The 20,809-nt window shown below is 29.4% G+C and overlaps 1 protein-coding gene across 10 annotated transcripts in view; it reads right to left on the bottom strand.

Moving 5' to 3' along the window:
- LOC107437530 (nuclear receptor subfamily 2 group C member 2) overlaps window positions 1–20,809 on the bottom strand; it is a 125,087-nt gene that overhangs the window by 41,256 nt on the left and 63,022 nt on the right. For all 10 annotated transcript variants that reach the window (XM_043040090.3, XM_071187938.2, XM_087155012.1 and 7 more), the window contains one exon: window positions 4,994–5,118. In XM_043040090.3, coding sequence (XP_042896024.2) covers window positions 4,994–5,036 — 43 coding nt within the window. In that variant the 5' untranslated portion in view covers window positions 5,037–5,118. The remainder of the gene's footprint in view (window positions 1–4,993; window positions 5,119–20,809) is intronic.

Here is a 20,809-nt window from a genome sequence, read left to right on the forward strand (position 1 = left end):
AAAGGGCGTGTAAGAAAAATATTTATGAATTAGTATTTACTCTCTTTAAATACTCAATAAGTTTGATAGTAGATGCACAAATTTTTAATGTAAAATATTCTTTTTTTCAGCAAACAATAGTTTGTCCAGCTTGTTGTGAAATAGTCAAGAGTATTACTAGCAGAAGGCTACAAAGTCTCAAAAATTTTGTAACTACTATCGACCAAGTTGATTTTTTCTTTGAAAAAAAAAAAAAAAAAAAGAGAAGAAAAGCCATTTTGATTTAGATAAAGTATATTTTTGTGTCTGACTTTGTAACGTTATTTATAAATAGTACCAACTAATTAGCATTATCTGTTGAAGTTTAACAAAGAAAAAAAATAAATAAAGCGATATAAATTTCTTTCTTTGGTTTGGTTTACTGCATGTTTCTTTGCAAAAAAGTGTTTTTGAGCCTAATCTAGTGATTTTCAGTTAAATTATCGTCTGTACTAACTAATTCGCTTATTAAAGGTCTACTCCTCTAATTATTAAAATTGCGTCTTCAGAATCACCATTTTCTCATTCTTAAATGTGTAATGAAGCGATTAATCAGCTAAGTTTCAGTTGGGGTTTCCTTAGATTTTTTTTCTTTTTCTTACGATGATATTTTCTTTTATTTAACAACGTTGTTTCCGAATAGTTGAGGATAAAAAAAATCACCTTGTTAATCCAAATGAATTTGGTTATAACTAATTTAGGCTAAGACCAACCTAAGTGCCGTTTATTTGAACATTTTTCATGCTGTTTTGATTAATTCACTGAACTATAATTACTTATGCATTTAAAGTAAATGTTTAGCAGTTTTTAAATAAATAGTTATAAAACATAAATAGTAATTAAACATATTTTTTACCTAAAATTCTCATTGGATAAATTAAACTTATAAAATCGGGAAACATTTTTAAATGAACATAATTAGTTTAGGGTTCATGACTGAAATAATAAAATCAAAAATAACGATTCCGGGATTAAAACACCTTCTCACTTCTGAAATATTACGTTATTATTACTAAACACTACTTAACTAGTGAAAGTATTTAGAAATTATTAGTCAATTATGCCTAAATATTTAGCATATTACAGGTTGATTGCTCAAATTGTTAGTAGCTTACAAGCTTTTAACTTCGTAACCATCATTATAAAATCAAAAGTTATTTAAAATATGTCCTTTTTTTTTCTACGTATAAAACCTGTAAGTAAAACAATAATAAACTACGAAGTATTGTTTTACTAGTTTTTACTATAAGTCAAACTATTATCTAACAAAAAGGAAAAGAAAATATAAATGACAGAGAAGTTGAAGCTCGAAGGAATCTAGAGCAGTTTAGTTTCAGAGACGTTAAGCTAATTTACGTAATTATTAATGATTCATTCTGTAGAGAAATAGGTTACCTATTCACATTTAAATATGATTGCTGCTTAGTCATGACAAATTAAAAGATTTAAATTATTATATTTATTACCTAGTACGAAAAAGTTGAAAAGTAAATGACACGAGAAATGATTCATCAAATTTGTTTCGATCATCAATAAATTAAATTACACTAGTATGCAAAAATAAGGACGAAATGGGAAAACTAACATAACAAAAAAAAACAGGCAGTTGCAACAGAAGGAAAGGTCATTAAGAAGACTGATCACGGTAAGATAAAGTAGAAAATGTGTATATATGCACCATGACGTACACGGGGGGGGGGGGTCGCAAGGAAATAAAACGAGCTGGTGGAGGAAACCCAGTATTTATGTAAATGGTATTGTATGATATACATCAGTTTAAACGAAGTGAATTTGTCACAGTGTGATATGGCCAATATCGTTCGTGGGGGCAGGGATAGCCCGGTCGGTAGGGCGCTGGGCCCATATCCAAGAGGTCGTGGGTTCGATCCTCGCCGGCCGAAGACTCCCCGTGTAGTAAATGGTGACTGATGCACGTTAAATCTGTCGAGTCTCAAAGTCCTCCATGTTCCCACAACAAATCAATACCTCTGGGGGTACTGATCCAGGAGTTTCCTTGTCTTCTGGATTGGTTCAAAATTACAAGGCTACGGAGTTGAACGTAAGTAGTCGTAAACCCATGAAATTGGGTCGGCTGTTCAACGACGGTCATAAAATAAAATAAAATATCGTTCGTGGGGGGCCGGGATAGCCTGGTCGGTAGGGCGCTGGGCCCATATCCAAGAGGTCGTGGGTTCGATCCTCGCCGGCCGAAGACTCCCCGTGTAGTAAATGGTGACTGATGCACGTTAAATCTGTCGAGTCTCAAAGTCCTCCATGTTCCCACAACAAATCAATACCTCTGGGGGTACTGATCCAGGAGTTTCCTTGTCTTCTGGATTGGTTCAAAATTACAAGGCTACGGAGTTGAACGTAAGTAGTCGTAAACCCATGAATTTGGGTCGGCTGTTCAACGACGGTTATAAAATAAAATAAAATATCGTTCGTGGGGCCGGGATAGCCTGGTCGGTAGGGCGCTGGGCCCATATCCAAGAGGTCGTGGGTTCGATCCTCGCCGGCCGAAGACTCCTCGTGTAGTATATGGTGACTGATGCACGTTAAATCTGTCGAGTCTCAAAGTCCTCCATGTTCCCACTACAAATCAATACCTCTGGGGGTACTGATCCAGGAGTTTCCTAGTCTTCTGGATTGGTTCAAAATTACAAGGCTACGGAGTTGAACGTTAGTAGTCGTAAACCCATGAAATTGGGTCGGATGTTCAACGACGGTTATAAAATAAAATAAAATATCGTTCGTGGGGGCTGGGATAGCCTGGTCGGTAGGGCGCTGAGCTTATGTTCAAGAGTTCGTGGGTTCCGGCGAAAACTCCCCGTGTAATAAATGGTAACTGATGCACATTAAATCTGTCGAGTCGCTAAGTCCTCCATGTTCCCATAACAAATCAATACTTCTGGGGGTACTGATTCAGGAGTTTCCTTGTCTTCTGAATTGGTTCAAAATTGCAAGGTTACGGCGCTGAACATTAGCAGTCGTAAGCCCATAAAATTGGGTCGGTTGTTCAAAGACGGTTATAAATAAAATATCGTTCGTGGAGGGCCGTGATAGACTGATTGGTAGGGCATTGGGCCCATGTCCAAGAGTTCGTGGGTTCGATCCCAGGCAGGCCGAAGACTCCCCCTGTAGTAATTGGTGACTGATGCACGTTAAATTTGTCAAGTCACAAAGTCCTCCATGTTCCCATAACAAATCAATACCTCTGGGGGTACTAATCCAGGAGTTTCCTTGTCTTCCGGATTGATTCAAAATTACAAGGCTACGGAGTTGAACATTAGTAGTTGTAAACCCGAAATTGGGTCAGCTGTTCAACGACGGATATAAAATAAAATAAAATATCGTTCGTGGGTTCGATCCCCGCGGGCCGAAGACTCCTCGTGCAGTAAAGGTGACCGATGCACGTTAAATCTGTCCAGTCGCAAAGTCCTCCATGTTCCCATAATGAATCAATACCTCTGGGGGTACAGATCCAGGAGTTTCCTTGTCTTCTGGATTAGTTCAAATATGCAAGGCTACGGAGTTGAACATTAGTAGTCGTAAACCGAAATTTGGGTCAGCTGTTCAACGACGGATAAAAAATAAATAAATAAAAACAGACAACACAGAAGACGACATCTAGATAAGTTTACGAGAAATGGAATCATTGAGAAATTGGGAAAAGGTCGAAGTGTTAGTGAAGGTCCAGTGTGACTGCGGAGATCGGGATCACCCACATTGTTTCCCGAGCTTGGAACACATTTCAGAAGACAGGGACAGCTGCCCAGAGGTTTAGTAGAGGTCGTCCTACAAACCACGGCAGCGGACGACCCGTATATAGTCAAAGTTACATTCCAAAAACCCCTTTGTCCTCAATTTTTGCACACCAGTGCATAAAACTTAATAAATAAATAACAAAAACTTTTTTTAATAGTATTATCCTTGAATAAACGATTTTAAAATCGAGGAAATTTTTTAATTAAAATATGAAGAGGTCCAAACTTTTGACACATTTTCCAACTAAATAGTACCACCATTGGAGCTCCTCGCCCAATCCATCTTCATGGAAAATGGTCATTCAAAGAACTTCTTTTTAACAGAAATGACGGTCTCATCAGTCGTATACTTAGACATGTTGGAAAACTTCGTATTTCCACAACTAGAAGAGCTTCAGCCACATGTCTTTTTGCAACAAGATGGTACGCCACCTCATTGGGTATCATCGTTCGTAGTTCTTTGAATGACCATTTTCCAGGAAGATGGATTGAGCGAGGAGGTCTTCCTTGGTCACCCAGATCACTTGATATAACGCCGCTGGACTTTTTTCTTTCAAAGGACAATGTTTACAGGAGGATCGTGTCGAACCTCCTGTAAACATTGCAATAGCCTCTGTGGATGCCGACATGCTTGCCGCTACCTGGTGTGAAATTGACTATCGACTTGATATTCTCCGTGCGACGAAGGGGGCACGCGTGGAAGTTCATTGACAAAGGTCATGAAACTTTTTGAGTCTATTTAATCATTTATGTTATTAATTTTAATCTATCTTTATTATTTTATGAGTTGTCAAACATCAAAATGGGTCCGGGACTTTATAAACACCCTGTATAACTGCATATGAAACGGGATAGAAGTATTGTATTTAAAAAAAAAGCATTGTAAAAATGATGGGTGGTACCGCATACCATTAAAACCTATATATAATAATAATAATAAAATACAAAGACAAAAACATGTCGACACTTTAGGTTTTAACTTATAATGCTGAAAGATAAGATGAAAAATAAAATAACTAAAAGTTGAAGGTTGGGATGAATCGAGAGCAGTTAATAGTTTCAGCGACATTAAGTTAATTTTCATATTTAAAAAATAAATTATGTATGGAAATAGGTTGCCAATCCGCTTTTTAAACGTTGAGTTACCTTAACGTGATTAGCTTAGCCATGCCAAACATAGATTAAAAGATTTAATTAATTATATTTATTACCTAGTGTGGAAGAAATGACAGGACCATCAGTAACAGATGTCATGGCAGTCGCGACAACATATTCGTAGTAAGTCTTTGCAGAAATTGATTTCAAAGTTCTTTTCAAAACAGCTTTGGATACAATTCTGAAATAAAATTATTAAAAATATCAATGCAAAATTCGATATCAAAACCAAATTTTATATGATTTAATAATGATATAAAATAAAATTACTATTAATTGAGTTATTATTTATTACATTATAAAATAAAATAACTATTTTAGTTAACGTATACTTTTAAGTTTTCGAAGATTGTTTTTCTAGTTTTTGTAATAATTAGATCTGAAGATAATGAAGACTGTGAACTCAGAAACTGGAAGGATTTAAAACTGTCAAAAATAGTTCCCATGACGTATGAAGAATATTTTCATAAAAAGAAATAAACGAGAAAAATAGGGATTTAATTTATCAATGCGAAAATCGTAATATTTATAAAAAATAAATAATTGTTTCACGCTCGATTGTATTTTTCTGATTTTTAATGAAATCCTACTTTCAAGAGGTCAAAGTTATTATTTCTACGTGTTCGTTAAATAATGCTCGTTATTATTAATTAAATAACAAAATCACATATAAAAGCACATTCCAACTGAATTAACTTTTTTTGAATGTACTCGGATTATCCACTCTCAAAATAAGGAACCTGAAACCGAAGTGTAGAATATCTATCCGATGCAAGAAAAATGTGTCTAGACGTAGGAACAATGGAATCTCCATCTCTCTGTGTGTATATATATATATATATATATATATATATATATATATATATATATATATATATATATATATATATATATATATATATATATATATTTCACATCACTAACGTTTTACTACAATAACGCAAGAAATATTTCATAATTAGCCAGAGGCTTAAGACTTCAGATGAAAAATTTGTTTGTGAAGATTACTTTTATTAATAAAATGAAGAGAACGATGTGTATAATTAAAGCAAAACTTGTTGGCTAAGTATGGGTATTGATCATAATCGGATTTTTATTTCTTTTCTTTTATTTCGCAAATACTTACTTTTTTTCCCCCTGTGCCAAATTAAATGAATTCTTTGCCAGTAAATACATTTCTTTGGCTAATGTACCTAAAGAGTTCTTCATTAGTGTGACTTAACTTGCTTGAGTTTGATCAGACAAATACTAGTTTTTATTTATTTTTATTTTTTAAATTTTTTTATCTATATACAGTGTAACTTCTCCTAAAGGCCACCTCTACTTAAGGGCCACCTCTATTAAGGGCCAATATTTTGAGGAACGAAAATTTTCCCCATAGACATAATGTTAATTTTCCTCCCATTAGAGGGCCACATTTTCCTGACTACCTCCAATAAAGGCCATTTTTCCCCCGTCCCAGGAGTCCCCCGTGCCATATTTATCAAACCAAGAAACGCTAATAGAAGTAAATAAACTGATATCCCAATCCAAGGCATTAATAAGTGATGCGATTTTAACTAATTTGTTTTATAGAGTTAAGGAATCATTAGAAACTAAAATTGTTTGCGAAAAAATTGCAAAAAGTAAACAAACTTCAATTGAAAATTTTCTTAAACATGTATAAAAACTTAAAATGTTAATAAACAGTTTTTTTCTGCATAAATTTTGATTTCCTCATTTTATTTTTTGGTCACCCCCATTTAAGGGCCACCCCCCATAAGGGCCAATTTTCAATGGAAGGACAGGTGGCCCTTAAAGAGAGGTTTCACTGAACACACATATTTAATTTAATTCGCACAATGCGTTGTGTGGATTGAAGCATTATTATGATGTTTAACCTTTCAGTGTTACATCTGAAACTACGGACTGTCAGGTAAATAAAAGTACATTTTGATATTTTTTTAAGTTTACTTTTTAATATATAACTGCAAAGAGCGTCTTTCTGAGAGCACGGATATGGATGAAACGGAATTCACCTAACTACCACTTATGGTAAGGAAGAACACTTTGTGGTTTCCAATTGAGCATGAAAAAATCTGTATTTTCAGTAAAAAATATGTCATAGGATTTTGGACTCAAACACACATTATGAAATCTATGCAATTTTATAGCACTTTACGACTACTACTTACTACTTTTATAGCTCGAACGTTCTCATAACTATGCATAATGGCAATCCATCTTAAGTTCCATTATGCAAAATTTTTTTTTCCTTCTTTTTTTTAATATATACATCAAAAAATCTCGAAGGTGAACATTCTTAACGTGAATTTCTTTTAAGGTGAACTGATTTCTGATTTCCCGTCAAATTGTATGCGGATATAAAACCTTAAACATTTTTAACATGAAAACACGCTTAGATGTAAAATATTTTTTAAGGTGAACTCAAATTTCGTTAGTCATGGAAAAAATTTATTTTTAAGGTGAACAGAAAATTTATTTCCCCTCTGACAGATAAGAAAACTGATCATTCATAGTTCTGCATCTAAAAGAGTAGTTTTTTTTAATGCTTTATTGCAGCGTTTCCCGAACTTTTGTGTACCCTTTCTAAATTTTTCGTAATGCTGTGTACCACTAATAAAAAAATTGAATTATTTTTTACTATAAAAAATTCCACAAAAGTTAAAAATCACAACTGGCTGTTGACACCACTAATTATTAACTGTTAACTCTGCAAAAAATAGTCAATAGAAAAATGAGTAAACGTAAATTATCATTGCTAGCTTTGTTTTTAATTTTTAAATAAAATTTTCGTTTGTTGCAAGATATTTCACATAAGAACGCGTACCCCAGCTAAACCGTACCCGTACCCCTGGGGGTACGAGTACCACACTTTGGGAAACACTGCTTTATTGTAATGTTGCATGAATTAAAACTGTCGAGGGGTAGGGGGTATTACAGGAAACTACCAAACCCTTTTGTTCTCTAAATGGGAATTGAGTTTTTTTTCTTCACCTCATGGATATGTCTCATGAGTGTGAATGTAAAGATGCATGTTTTCAATGTAATGACCACCCTCCCACTCTCTCATAGGTTGTTCTAAGAAATTGATAGCATTTCTATGGATGAAGTCTCATGAAGCTCAAATTTTTCTTCACATTTTATTAGCAAACACTTGGTCTACTTTCCTCTGATGGATGTTTAGGGAGAAATCGATCATTTTGTAATGAAAAAAAAACAAAAAAAAACATTGATTTATTTTTTTGAATCCGGTTGAAAAGTTATGAAAACTTTCGAAAAGAACAAGCGAATAAGAATCCAAACAGTAATCTATTACTAATTATTTTGTTAGTAATCCTCTCTAATTTGTGCATTAAATCAATTTACTCCTATAAGATAATTTTCACTAATTTTTTATTTATTTCCGCAGAATTAGAAAAAAAAAATAGAACACCGAAAGTAAGTCCACTTTTAACATATTTCGTCTGAATTGTAATATTTTTTTTCTTTCTTTATAACTTTATTTTATTTTTTTAAGTAATTGGTTGTATTTATAATGAAATGAATTAATTTAATATAAAGTGCAAAATAAAAATATTTATTGAAATGAAATACATATTAATTTACATATTTATAATAGAAATTTAAGATTAGAAAAGGTAAATAGATGGCATATATAGATAATAGAAAATTAACCGACCGATAAAAGCTCATAACAACCATCATTCCAATCAGAGCCATCGCAATATTGACGAATTTTTGGCATATCTTGAGGCAGTAAAAAATATTTTGCCAAGTGCTACCAATAATTAAAGTTATAGTATTATTAGAGTATAATTTAATTGATTTGTTATTTAATTATTATAATCGTATTTAATTTATTAATTGTCATAATAGTACTAATATTCAAACATAGAAAATAGGGAAAAATTCATTCATATGTTTTTTTCAAATTAATGGCTTTTTTTAAAAAATTATATATTAGACTTAATTATATACTAAATAAAATTATATACTAAAACTAGACGCTTATTTGTCAATAAAGTAGGTTATTAAATTTATTCGGATTCAGGTTAATGTTCACGTCCAAACTCCGTGGGGGAATAAGCATATTTTCTGAAATAAACATCTTATTTTAAATCGATTTTAATGCGATTTGTTTCATTTAATGTATGAAATCAAAATCTGGGTTAAAGTTTTATAACGCATGGTTTAACTAAATCGATAACATCATTAAAAAAAGTAAATGGTTCAAATTTAAATATTTAATCTCAATTTAATATTTTATTTTTCATACTTACATAACAAAAACATATTTTTTTAAATAAACATTTAAAAACTGTACATTGCATAATATTTAGTTAGTTATATCAAATATTCACATTACTTTATTAACAGCATGGAATTGCTGATCGATAAAGCGGATATATGAATAAATAAGCAAAGAATCTTTGTAATTTTGAATCCAATTTAGATGACAAGAGATTTCCTAATTTAGAGGAAAAGAGAGACTAAGCAAAATTTATGTTGAATGAGAAACCATAACATTTTCATGATGAAACGCTATAAATGTGCTTTAGAAAAATTATAAAAAATGGAGAGTTTTTGGATCAAAGTTATAGTATTTTTCTATTAGGAAGCGTAAAAAGAAATGTATTTATGTAAATTTATTTTCTCGAAAAAATTTAAATTCAAAATTTAATTTATCATAAAAACAAATGAATTATAAATGTTGACCTTAACCGTTATGAATGTGAAGGTTATCGTTTCATATGATAATTGGGAACTTGATATTCCCCAATAACTGAACTGGAACCATTTTCCCTAGGGTAACTCTCAAGACTTGTTCGTTTACGCATGAAGAGCTTTTCCTTTGATTTTTCATACAACAGAATGGTAATTTTTGATTTATTTTCTTACCAACTCTATTCATATCTATGTTAACGAGGTACTAAGAACAATTCTTGTCATTTTTCTCTTAAATGATTTAGAGCGCTTTCATCTTAAATGTTTCTAAATAGAGTTACTTTACAATAACAATCTCAGAAAAATTGATTCACCGTTGAATCATAATATCGGTACCTTAAACTATCTGGGTGCGTAGCCAAATTAGTCAACAAAAAATAAGCACCTTTTAAGCAATTTCGAATGGAAATAATATTTTTAAGCACTATTTTTAAGCAAAAATATCATAATTAGGTAGGGTTGGAAAGTTTTTGACTATTTACGGTTTTATCTGGTTTTAACCGTCATGTAAAAAAAAAAAAAAAAAAAAAAAAAAAAACCTTTTGGCATTGTTTTTAACAATTGTTAAAATTTTTGAATCATGTAAATCGAATGGCGTTTTCATACGCTACAGACTGACGATGAGCCGAAATAGATTGGGGTTAAATTAATTGTGAAAACGTTGAATAGAACAATGTGAACAGAAACTTTCTGCATAATTCGTAGCGAAAATCAATATGGTAAAGGAAAAATCTCAATTTGGAAAAGCGAAAATTAAGCACTTTTTAAAAACACCCAATGAAAAAAGCACCTTTAAGGGCTTTTAAAAAATGAAAATCAAAAATAAGCACCTTTAAGCACTTTTTAAAAACGCTACACACCCTGACTATAATATGGTGAAAATTAACTGAATTCTTAATAAGGTGTTAAATTGAACGATGTTTTCGATTAAATTAAACAATTGTCCTTGTTTGTGATGAGTTTTCTTATAAAGAATGCACCCAATTCTAAGTTTTAAAAGCATATATAAGAAGAAAAGGTTCAACGTTGAAGCATAATATTGGTACCTTGATACTGAGTATTATAATACTGATATAAATTTCTAAAAGGTGTTAAATTGAAACAAGTTTTTGTTTAAATTGAACCATAATATCATTTCAATCAAGTTAAAGATATATGATTCAACTTATAGAACCATAATAACGTAGCAGCAAATTTGGACCGATATTATTCTTCAACATGCTAAAAATTTCGAACAATGTACTTTATAAGCTAATTATAAAATAGATAAATTATGATAGATAATAATTATACACATTAGAATATATGATAATTAGACAGTTGGTGAAGTTACTCATATATTTAACTGCAACCACATAAAAAATAAATTTTGCAAAAAACTCAAAATAGTATTAACCAATTTTATTAACTCAACTAGAATATAAAAAATCGATTACGATCAATTTGTCAATATAACCCCATTTGATTAATGACTGTTAATATGACAAAGCAAGAAGATATTTTAAAATTAATAACTTTCTACATTGTTGAATTTAATAGTAGTATAATAACATAAATAATTTCAGCTTATGTATTCACTATAAAAAATAAAAAACTAGTTAAAAATTGGAGTTCTAAGTGTTTAATTTAAGGTACTTAAGGTTTGCACAACTTTAAGAGTCTTGTTCCTGTTTTTATATTATTGTCTATTAATTTTTGTTTAAAAATACGTCAATTTAAATTTGATAAGTTACAAGTTTTCATAAAAAAATTATGAAATTGATTTTCAGTTTTCTAAATTTTATTCGGTTTGAAAAAGCAATATTGCTGCACACAAGACCTCTCTTGTAATAAAAAATATTATGTTTTCAAGAGTTTTGTTGTTGTAGATATTTTGAAATTTATGCACGATTCTATGCGAAGTGTTTCACAGATGGAAAAAACATCAGCATAATTCTGTTTTAATTCTATCATTTTTTAAAAACAAAGATATGTAAAAATTTCTATTTTAAAGTCAGGTTTTTAAGTTTCTCTGTAAAGAGTGATGAGCATATGCATCTAATTAACGTAGTTGGAGAGTTAGGACAAGCAGCTTTAAAATCATCCAGATTGGGGTACAGAAAGAAAGCAGGGTGCGTAGCTAAATTAGTCAACAAAAAATAAGCACCTTTTAAGCATTCAAAAAATATTTTAAGCACTTTAAAAAAATATCATAAAAAAAACTTTTGGCATTGTTCTTGACAATTGACAAAAATCATGAAATTTTGATGTTTTCATACGCTGGTGTTTTCATACGCTACGGACTGACAATACGCCGAAATAGATTGGGGTTTAATTAATTGTGAAAACGTAGAATAGAACAATGGCAACTGTGTCTTTTTTTAGCATTATTCGTAGCGAAAATCAACATGGTAAAGGAAAAATCTCTTTTTTAAAAAGGGAAAATTAAGCACTTTTTAAAAACACCCAATGAAAAAAGCACCTTTAAGGGCTTTTAAAAAATGAAAATAAGCACCTTTAAGCACTTTTTAACACTAGAAAGATGGAAATTTAGTATATACCTATATTGCCCAAAAGCAGTCAAAATGACTGGATAGTCAAAGAATAAATGATGCGTAAAGAAATTTATTTAAAATTAGTTTTTAATATTTTTTATATTATTTACAGTTATATAACAAGTTATTAGTAAATATTAACAATAAAAAAATTATATGTTGTACAAAATTCTAAGAAATTATGTCGTTATATACATCATTGTTTTTCTAATTGAAATTAAAAGCAGTCAAAATGACTTCCTTAGGCGATCTAGAGTTAAAAACGCTACGCACCCTGAAAAAGATATCGGAGTCGGTTACCACCCTTGGGGCCATTTGTCTCAACTTTCCGCGTTAAAATCATGTTGCCTGTATCGAGTTCCGCTTTGTTTCGGTTCATTTCTAAAATATATTATTAGTAGGCTTTTTCATGTTACTAAATAAATTACAATTGTTTAAACAAGCGAATTACAAAAATATATTAAATCCCAATATTCGGAAATTCATTTTTACATAGTTATTGTTTATTATTTTTCTGCATAACTTAATAAATATAATTGTTTGAATAGATAGATTAACTGCGAATAAAAAAGAAAAAGTTTGTAATTTAAGGAGTTTCAGTTTGAAATTTATTAATTAGAAACGTCATTAACACCACTAAAAAAAAAAAAAACTTATATGCAGGTTCCGTTTTTGCAATAAAATATTTAGAGAAGCGTCTGTTTTTATTATAAAACATTTTGTAAAGAGACTTAATTATAAAATTTTGTTTAAAGAAGAAGTTATTGCAGAAGTTTTTCAATACTAGCATTTATTTTGCAGAGACAAGATAGTTTTGTCAACCATATATTTATATTTTGATCTGAAATCAAAACATATCGTACCTCTTTAATGTTAAAGTGGTAGGTATTTAGCAGAAAGAATTATCAATTTAACACTAATGTATAAGTTGTTCTTTGTTCGTAAAGGGCACGTTTTATGTCATTGCAATATTTGTAATAGGGAATTTGTGGGATAATAAAATAATTTAATCATCCAAAAAACTGGTGGCGAGATATACGAGAAAATATTAATCTACGAGCATAAAGTTACTTTACTATAAAGTGACTTACATAAAGCGTTGAGATATATAATGGAAAATATAAATCTATTAAGTGACTTCACAATAAAGTGATTTTACTGGTTTTTAAGATGTAATGAAAAACATTAATCTATAAAGTGACTAAACTATAAAGTGACTTATCTGAAAGTAACGTTACTGGTTATAAGATGATACTAAGGAAAAACAATTATTAAATAAAGTAACTTTACTGGGCTCAAATTATTACTTAATTAAATCTGATGAAAAGAAATGCTCAATACTTTTTTCTGGGAGAGGGGGGAAGGCATATTTTATTTCGAAATTACTTTAAATGCATTTTTTATTTTTTTTTCTAAAGGAAAAATTAGTAAATATAAGAATTTTGGGTTCGTATAAGACATTACAAATTTTCAAATCAGTGCTTACAAATTAAATTCAATTACTTTAACTTGTAAGAGGAGGCCTAAAATGGGGTTGATAGACCCAGAACCTAGGTATTTTTCGAAATCAAGAAGAAAAAAAAATGGTCAAAGTTCAATAACATACTTTGCTGAAGATAACAGAGCTCAGTTTTCATACCTTATCTACTTCCCTTAATTTAATGAGTCAAATTTATAAAAATATTTGTTGGAACCATCTAATGTATTTTTTTTAAATAAAAAAAAATATTCTCGCAATTTCTGCTGATTGAGGGACTTATTGATAGATACCATAAGAGAATGAGGGCATCTATGTTTGAGGAATATATTATTTTAAGAGTTATTTATTTTAACCAGTTCTCGTCATTTTTTAATTACATAGCAATAAACGACTTTATTTAAATCAATTACAAAACTATTTATTTAGAAAAACTAGTTGAGTAAAAAAAGGTTGAATTAAAAATATATAGATTTTTTACCTTTTACTGCTAACGCTGCTTATTAGCAAGCAACTTATAAGTCCGTAACGGTACATAAAATTTGAATAGTGTTTCTAGCTTTTCTGTCAATTTAGAATAAGAAGTCCTAAAAAAAGTTACGAAAATCCCAAATAAATAAACTTATTTCTCGAAGAAAAATCAATGAAGATTTATTCAGTGATTGAAATAGTTCGAGCCTGTTCTGAATAGTAGAAATAAGCGTTTTATACACCGTGTTTCACTATGGCTTCCCTTTGTCAAAAAGAAAATAAAGGATACACGTTAGAAACCGCAAATTAAAGTGTAAAAAACAAACAAACCCGCTATCGAAATCGAAGAACAATTTGTGAGGAAAGGAAGATTGAAAACATTAAAATATATTTTAATTTCGAAGGAAGCAGAAGGACGATTATTAGACGATTTCCTAAATTCATCAGGTAAACAAAATAGCTTTGATGTTTTCAGTCCTGTCTTCCGCACTACTGAATTGAGAGAGGGTGTTTGCTTTTCTCCTCGACAAAATATTAATATGACTCCTAATGAGTATTCTATTTTGACTTCATCTTAACACTCATTTTAGAAGTTAAAAATTGTCATTTCGTTATATTTTAGCAAATACAGGTGTATTCGGTTATGACTATCCTAAATATATATTTTTAGAGTAAAAATTCAAGACAAAATAAATATACACGTTGCAAGCTGTCTTTGCAAGCTATAGTTAAATAAAGAAAAAAACAAATTTATTATAAATACCTAAAGAACCACTATTGAGAAAGGCGGGGCTGAAAACATCAAGATCTCTTTAATTGCGGGAGGAAACAGAGAGGATGTGAAAGGGGATTTTCAGTTTTAACTCACTATTTCTTCATCAGCCGATTTCAATAGTCTTTTTGTTCCTCCTTCACATAAAAATTCATGTGTGTTTGATTTCGTTTTTGACAAAGACTCCAAAAATATATATCAAGATCAGTCATTAGGAAACACCGTTTATGAATACACTTTTTTTCACAAGTCAGATCAGGATGTTACATTAAAGACAGTTCCCGTGTTTACAGACAAATAAAGGGCGACCCCGAATCAGAATCTTTAACAAACACACATGCAGTTTCTTTTTTTCATTTTAATTTTGGTTCTTGGTTTTCACCGAATTATAAATAAAAATAATCATTAAAACTGTACATTTTTTTTTTCATTTAATCGTAACCGAATGCTATGTTGGAAGTTAAATGAAAATTTCGATATCAATAAACTTTTTAAAGTTACCTATTTCACCCTATATCAATATTGAAAGAAAAAAAAAATCATTTGCATGAAAAAAATTCTCGAAACATAGTAAAAAAAATGCCCAAACATATTTATAATCGAAATTAATTAAGAAATGAAGTAAAATTTATGAATAAATAAAGCAAATTGAAAATTTTGTACCCGGAAGCATTTTAAGTTCAAAGAAAATGCAAGAGATGTTAAGTTTACAAAATTGCCTAAAGAGTTTTATATTGGCGTTTGCATAAATGGGGCGTATTTAATAAAGCAAAAATTAAGTAACCTTAATTTCGAAATTTTAAAACTAACCATCTTAAGAACGAAAAACACTATAAAGTGTAGAAATTTGCAATTGGTTTTCCTAAATATTTGAATAGTTTTTTATTTTCTTTCTTTAATTTTTTTTCCTCGGTGAAAAAAGGCGTCAGTTGGAAAAATTGAGTTGTGCATCATGTATAATATTCATGACATTTAATACATGAAGGAAAAAAAAAAGGAAACGAAAGTATTTTTATTCGTAGAGTTTTTAAAATTTTTCCCTGTAATTTTTTTCCCTTTTTGATTTTGCTTGTTGGTTGTGACCTAAAAAAAAAAAAAAAAGACAGAAAGTATAGCTTTGCGTATTCTCAGAAACTGAATTTGTTTTTGAAGGAAGAAAATATTCCCAATCTGAATTTAATCAAACGTTACTGAGAAAAGAACCCTGAAAAAAAAAAAAGGGCCAGGTAATGCAAGAGTGCTCTGGAAAATAATATAGCCGTAGAGGAAAGTAAATCTGCTTTAAGGGTAAAATTCTTGCACTGCATGGAAGGACGATCTATTTTAAAGCATCTTTCACTGAACCGCTAGAAGGTTATTCTCGTCCTTAGCCTGGGGTCTCCGGTGTCTTTGAACTCTGACACATCATCCTGTAACTACTTTTTTTAAATGACTTAAAACAAACATCAGTTTTTGAAGGGAAAAATTCGTAAAATAGAAGGATAAAAATTGTTTCATACTTATTAGGGCGTAAAAATTAAGACTAAATATTATTATTTGCGCATTTATTAGGTTATCAATATTAATTTGAGTTTTTTCAATTAATTTTAATTCGTCAAACAATGAAATATCTTTTTTTCTTTGTATTCTTTGGGAAGAAATTAACCTTATAAAGATCAATGCAGGCTATTACTTTTTTCATTTGCGAAGGTTACATAAACAGGCGTCTGTCCAGACATAATTTGTTAATATAAAATAAGCGCTAAGTCACATTCTTTCAACCAGGGTCCTGCTTTTGTGAATTTGTGCAAATAGGGTCGTGTTATTGCAAAAATTTGCTAGAAACTTTTTCAAGAAGTTTTTAAATTGTAAATCGATACAAGATTTTGCTCAAGAATTACTGCTACTAAATCAGCGATGCAACATACAAATATTTGGTATTTAGCCTATACTGCTCAACACAGAATATTCATTTCGGACGAATAATGGAAACAAAAATCACTCACATTTTTAATAATTTCAATTGACATATTTTAAATAACACAACCTAGTTATGTATCACTTTTAATTTGTTAAGCATTAGTCAATTCTTAAATTTATAATATTTTATTTAAAAAATTGCCAGAAATTAATTTTTATTTACATAATATTCTATTAATTAATTTTATGAATAAATATAAATTGATCAATTATTTATTTACAAAAAAATACAAAATAAATATAATTTAATATCAATAAAAGTATGCACACGATGTTTGTAAAAGTAGAAATATTTTCTTAGAATACTACATTTGGAATTTAAACTTAGGAAACTTGGAAAACTTATTTCGTTTCGAACTGTCTTTCTTTTTTTTTCCCCCGGGAAGGGTTCATTCGAATAACAAAACAATAATGAAGATTATTTTATGAAGGGTCCGTTTTTATGAAAAGATATTTTGTGAAGGGTCCGTTAATGGACCCAAATTTCTTCTAAACAGACCCCTGATAAATATATAGTTATAAAATGTAATGTGGTTGTTTGTAATTCTATAATGCTGTGAAAGATAGCTGGCATAAATGGAAAATGGAGGATTTTTTCTAGTTAAATGATGTTTTGAGAATTTCTCATTTATGTTAAAAAAGAAAAGTATTTTTTACTACCCTTGATCGTACAGTCTATTTATTGTTTAATCCAATTGTGATTTAACTATATAACTATTTAAATAGATTGTCCCATTACATGATTAGTAGGTTTAATTTCAATGCAACATTAACAATTGGAAAAGTTATAAAAAGTAATGGCAAGAAGCGTGATTATAATTTCATACTTATTCAGAAACCTTTTGATAAATTGCATATGGTAAAAAACCTCTTTTAGAAAAGAAAAAAAAATGGCGAATCAATTTCGCTATTTTTTTACCATACATTATTTTATTTTATAATAAAACAATGCATTAAAAAAGTAGATATCAAATGTGCTTTTTTAACCAAAATATAATAATTTGAGATATCATTCTTTGGAAATCAGAATTTTTTTTCGAAGTATCTGTTTTTGATCTTGTTATCTTTAGATTATTGTATTTCATCTTCCCTCTATCATCCATTAAGTAATTTTACATAATCTTGTGCTCATGTAACAAGTTTAGACCAGTTTATTATTAATAGTATCACCAAACTAAAAAAATAACCTTCAGAAACTACGAAAACATCATAATGGGTTTTCTAATATTTTATTTTATGTACAACTCTTTAAGTTAAGAAATTTCGAAGCAAAATAAATACTTTCAAGGTGATTTTTTTAAACTAATATATAAAAAACAGTTAAGAAATAGATGAAAAATTATATCAATCCAAAAAAATTATAGAATTCTACAACAGGAACAAACTTTCAATTAATTACTCAAAAGAATAAATTCCTAGTTAATTACCAAAACAAAAAGAGGAAAATTCACATGGGCAAAATCGAACCATTTGACTCTTAAGAAACAAAAAGAAAAAAAAATTAAACTATAACAATAAATGTTCAAAAGAATAAATATTTACTTATACTAGTGTAATATTTTCGTTGGACAGCAGAAAACAGATAAGAGTGACAACCAAATCAAACGATATGTGACAACATGACCACCATGATGAGCCTGGATGCTCCTCATTGGTTTGGAAGCTCACTAATGAGAAATTTCTCAAGAAAGGCAGATGATAAAGCAAGGACAGTAATCCTTTGCGATAAAATTTAATGTCTTAAAAAAAATAACAATTAAAAATCAACAAGAATTCCACCGCTCATCTATGACAAAACACTACTGAACTGAAGGTCATAGGTTCGATTTTTGTTCACCTTATATGATTAAAAAATATATTTCATAAGATGATCTGGCTTTCTGGGACGGTTTCATCATCAAAAACAAAAAACTCAATTAAATTTCATTAAAATATTTTAAAATCACTAATAGTAATTTTTTTAAAAAAATCCATAAGGGTTTCGATGTCACAATGGCGCACGTTGATCAATAGGATAAACGACAGAAATGGTAAAAACAGAGTTGATTAAAATCCGGCAGATGTTAGGTCATATTAAAAGAGATAAATATATAGTTAAAAGAGCCTAAACATTTAAAAATAATAAATGATTTCCAAATATTAGATAAATATGGTATAGAAGAAAGGACACACACAATCGAGTTTCTGTTTTTGAAGATGTAGTAACTCTCCCAAAAATCTAGGTCAACTACTGATTTACATTTATGAATGATATTAGGTGAAGAAAAATCAAACCTATGGCCTTCTACCTAGCATTGTTTCGAGATGGATGAATAGTGGAGTTTTTGGTTTTAAAATTAGTTTATAATAATAGTTTTTAAAATTAATTTAATAAAGGAAGTAAGGAAAAAAATACAGAGAAACTTTTTTTTTTAAATCTGAAGTAAAATACACTATGCTTCTATCAAATGCCTAAACGGAAATGAAGCGCTTTTTTTAATTTTATACATTACTTTCCAGTTTATTTTCATTAATTTTTCTTTTGTCATCAGTGTAAATTAAATAAATTTGTATTGTATATATGCATTATGTTTTTATTCATTATTGTAATGTACATTAAAAAAGATTAACAAAAAATATTCAAAATCCACAATAAATATTTTTAATGCATATTATTTCACTTAATGCTGCATTATGTTTTAAGTATATTGTTAAATTTAAAGCTCCATTATGTTCAAATAAATGAAAAAAAAGCATTTAATTCTTTTTTAATTAATAAACCATTAATTAGTACTAAAACATATTTTTATCATTTTCTATGCAATCTATTAGTCATTTTTATTGCTTTTAACCATTCCATTATTTTCAAATGAAAACAAATATATTGTCTAAGATATTTCATATTAAAATTTGTATTTTATAAAATTTGATTTACACAAATGGTAAAAAATTTATCTAATGGTAATTTAATTTATATAATGGAATACCGCTAAGAATTGATATTACTGAAAATAAAGCTGATGTATGGCATTTTTATATTCCAGATAAGGAAAGGGGAAAATCACTTTTTTACAGGCTAAATACCGTTTACATTATTAAATAACAATTACATGTTGAGTGTTTATTTACATGTTAAATAGAGTCGTAAAATTAAATAGAGTCGTCAATTATTGTACTTTTTTTATCACGTTAGCATATTTATGGAACAAAAGTAGATATTTCTGAAGTATTTATTGAAAACATTAATTAATAGTCAAAAAAGGTTTCGATGAAATACTTTTTGATGGTTTAGTAACGCTTTATTTAAGGCTTAAAATATTACTTGACCTCTTATTTTAAATAAATTTATATAAAAAAAAATAACATCCATTTATGTGTACACTGTTTGAATTTTTATCAGGGGTCTGTCCAGACATTTTGTGAAAAGTCCGTTTTTGTAAAATTGTGAAAAAATTACTAATTGCAAAAAAGTTTTTTATGGAGTTTTTAAATTGTAAAGACATACAAGATTATGCTCAACACTGTAAAATAATTTTAAAAAGTAAATTTTAAAAAAGTAAATTTTAAAAAATAAACAGCAATTGCTGCTACTAAATTAGAGATGCAACATACAAATATTTGGTATTTAGCCTATACTGCTAAACGCAGAATATTCATTTAGTACGAAGCGTCTGCAGAAGACAAAACTTAGTTCGTTTACGTCTGTCTTTCTCCCCCCCCCCTCCTTCTGGAAAGGGTTTATTCGATTAACAAAACAATAATGAAGATCAACAAATTTGTGAAGGGTCCGATTAAAAGATAAATTATCTTGTGAAGTTTTAAGTTAAAATATTTTGTGAAGGGTCCATTTTTATGAAAATATATTTTGTGAAGGGTCCGTTAATGGACCCAAATTTCTTCTAAACAGACCCCTGTTTATTAAACAATCTTTAAACTCAATAATTAAAAAAAA

The sequence above is a fragment of the Parasteatoda tepidariorum genome, chromosome 11 (assembly GCF_982258835.1).
Source record: "Parasteatoda tepidariorum strain Cologne lab strain chromosome 11, Ptep-v5.0, whole genome shotgun sequence".
Lineage (NCBI taxonomy): Eukaryota > Metazoa > Arthropoda > Arachnida > Araneae > Theridiidae > Parasteatoda > Parasteatoda tepidariorum.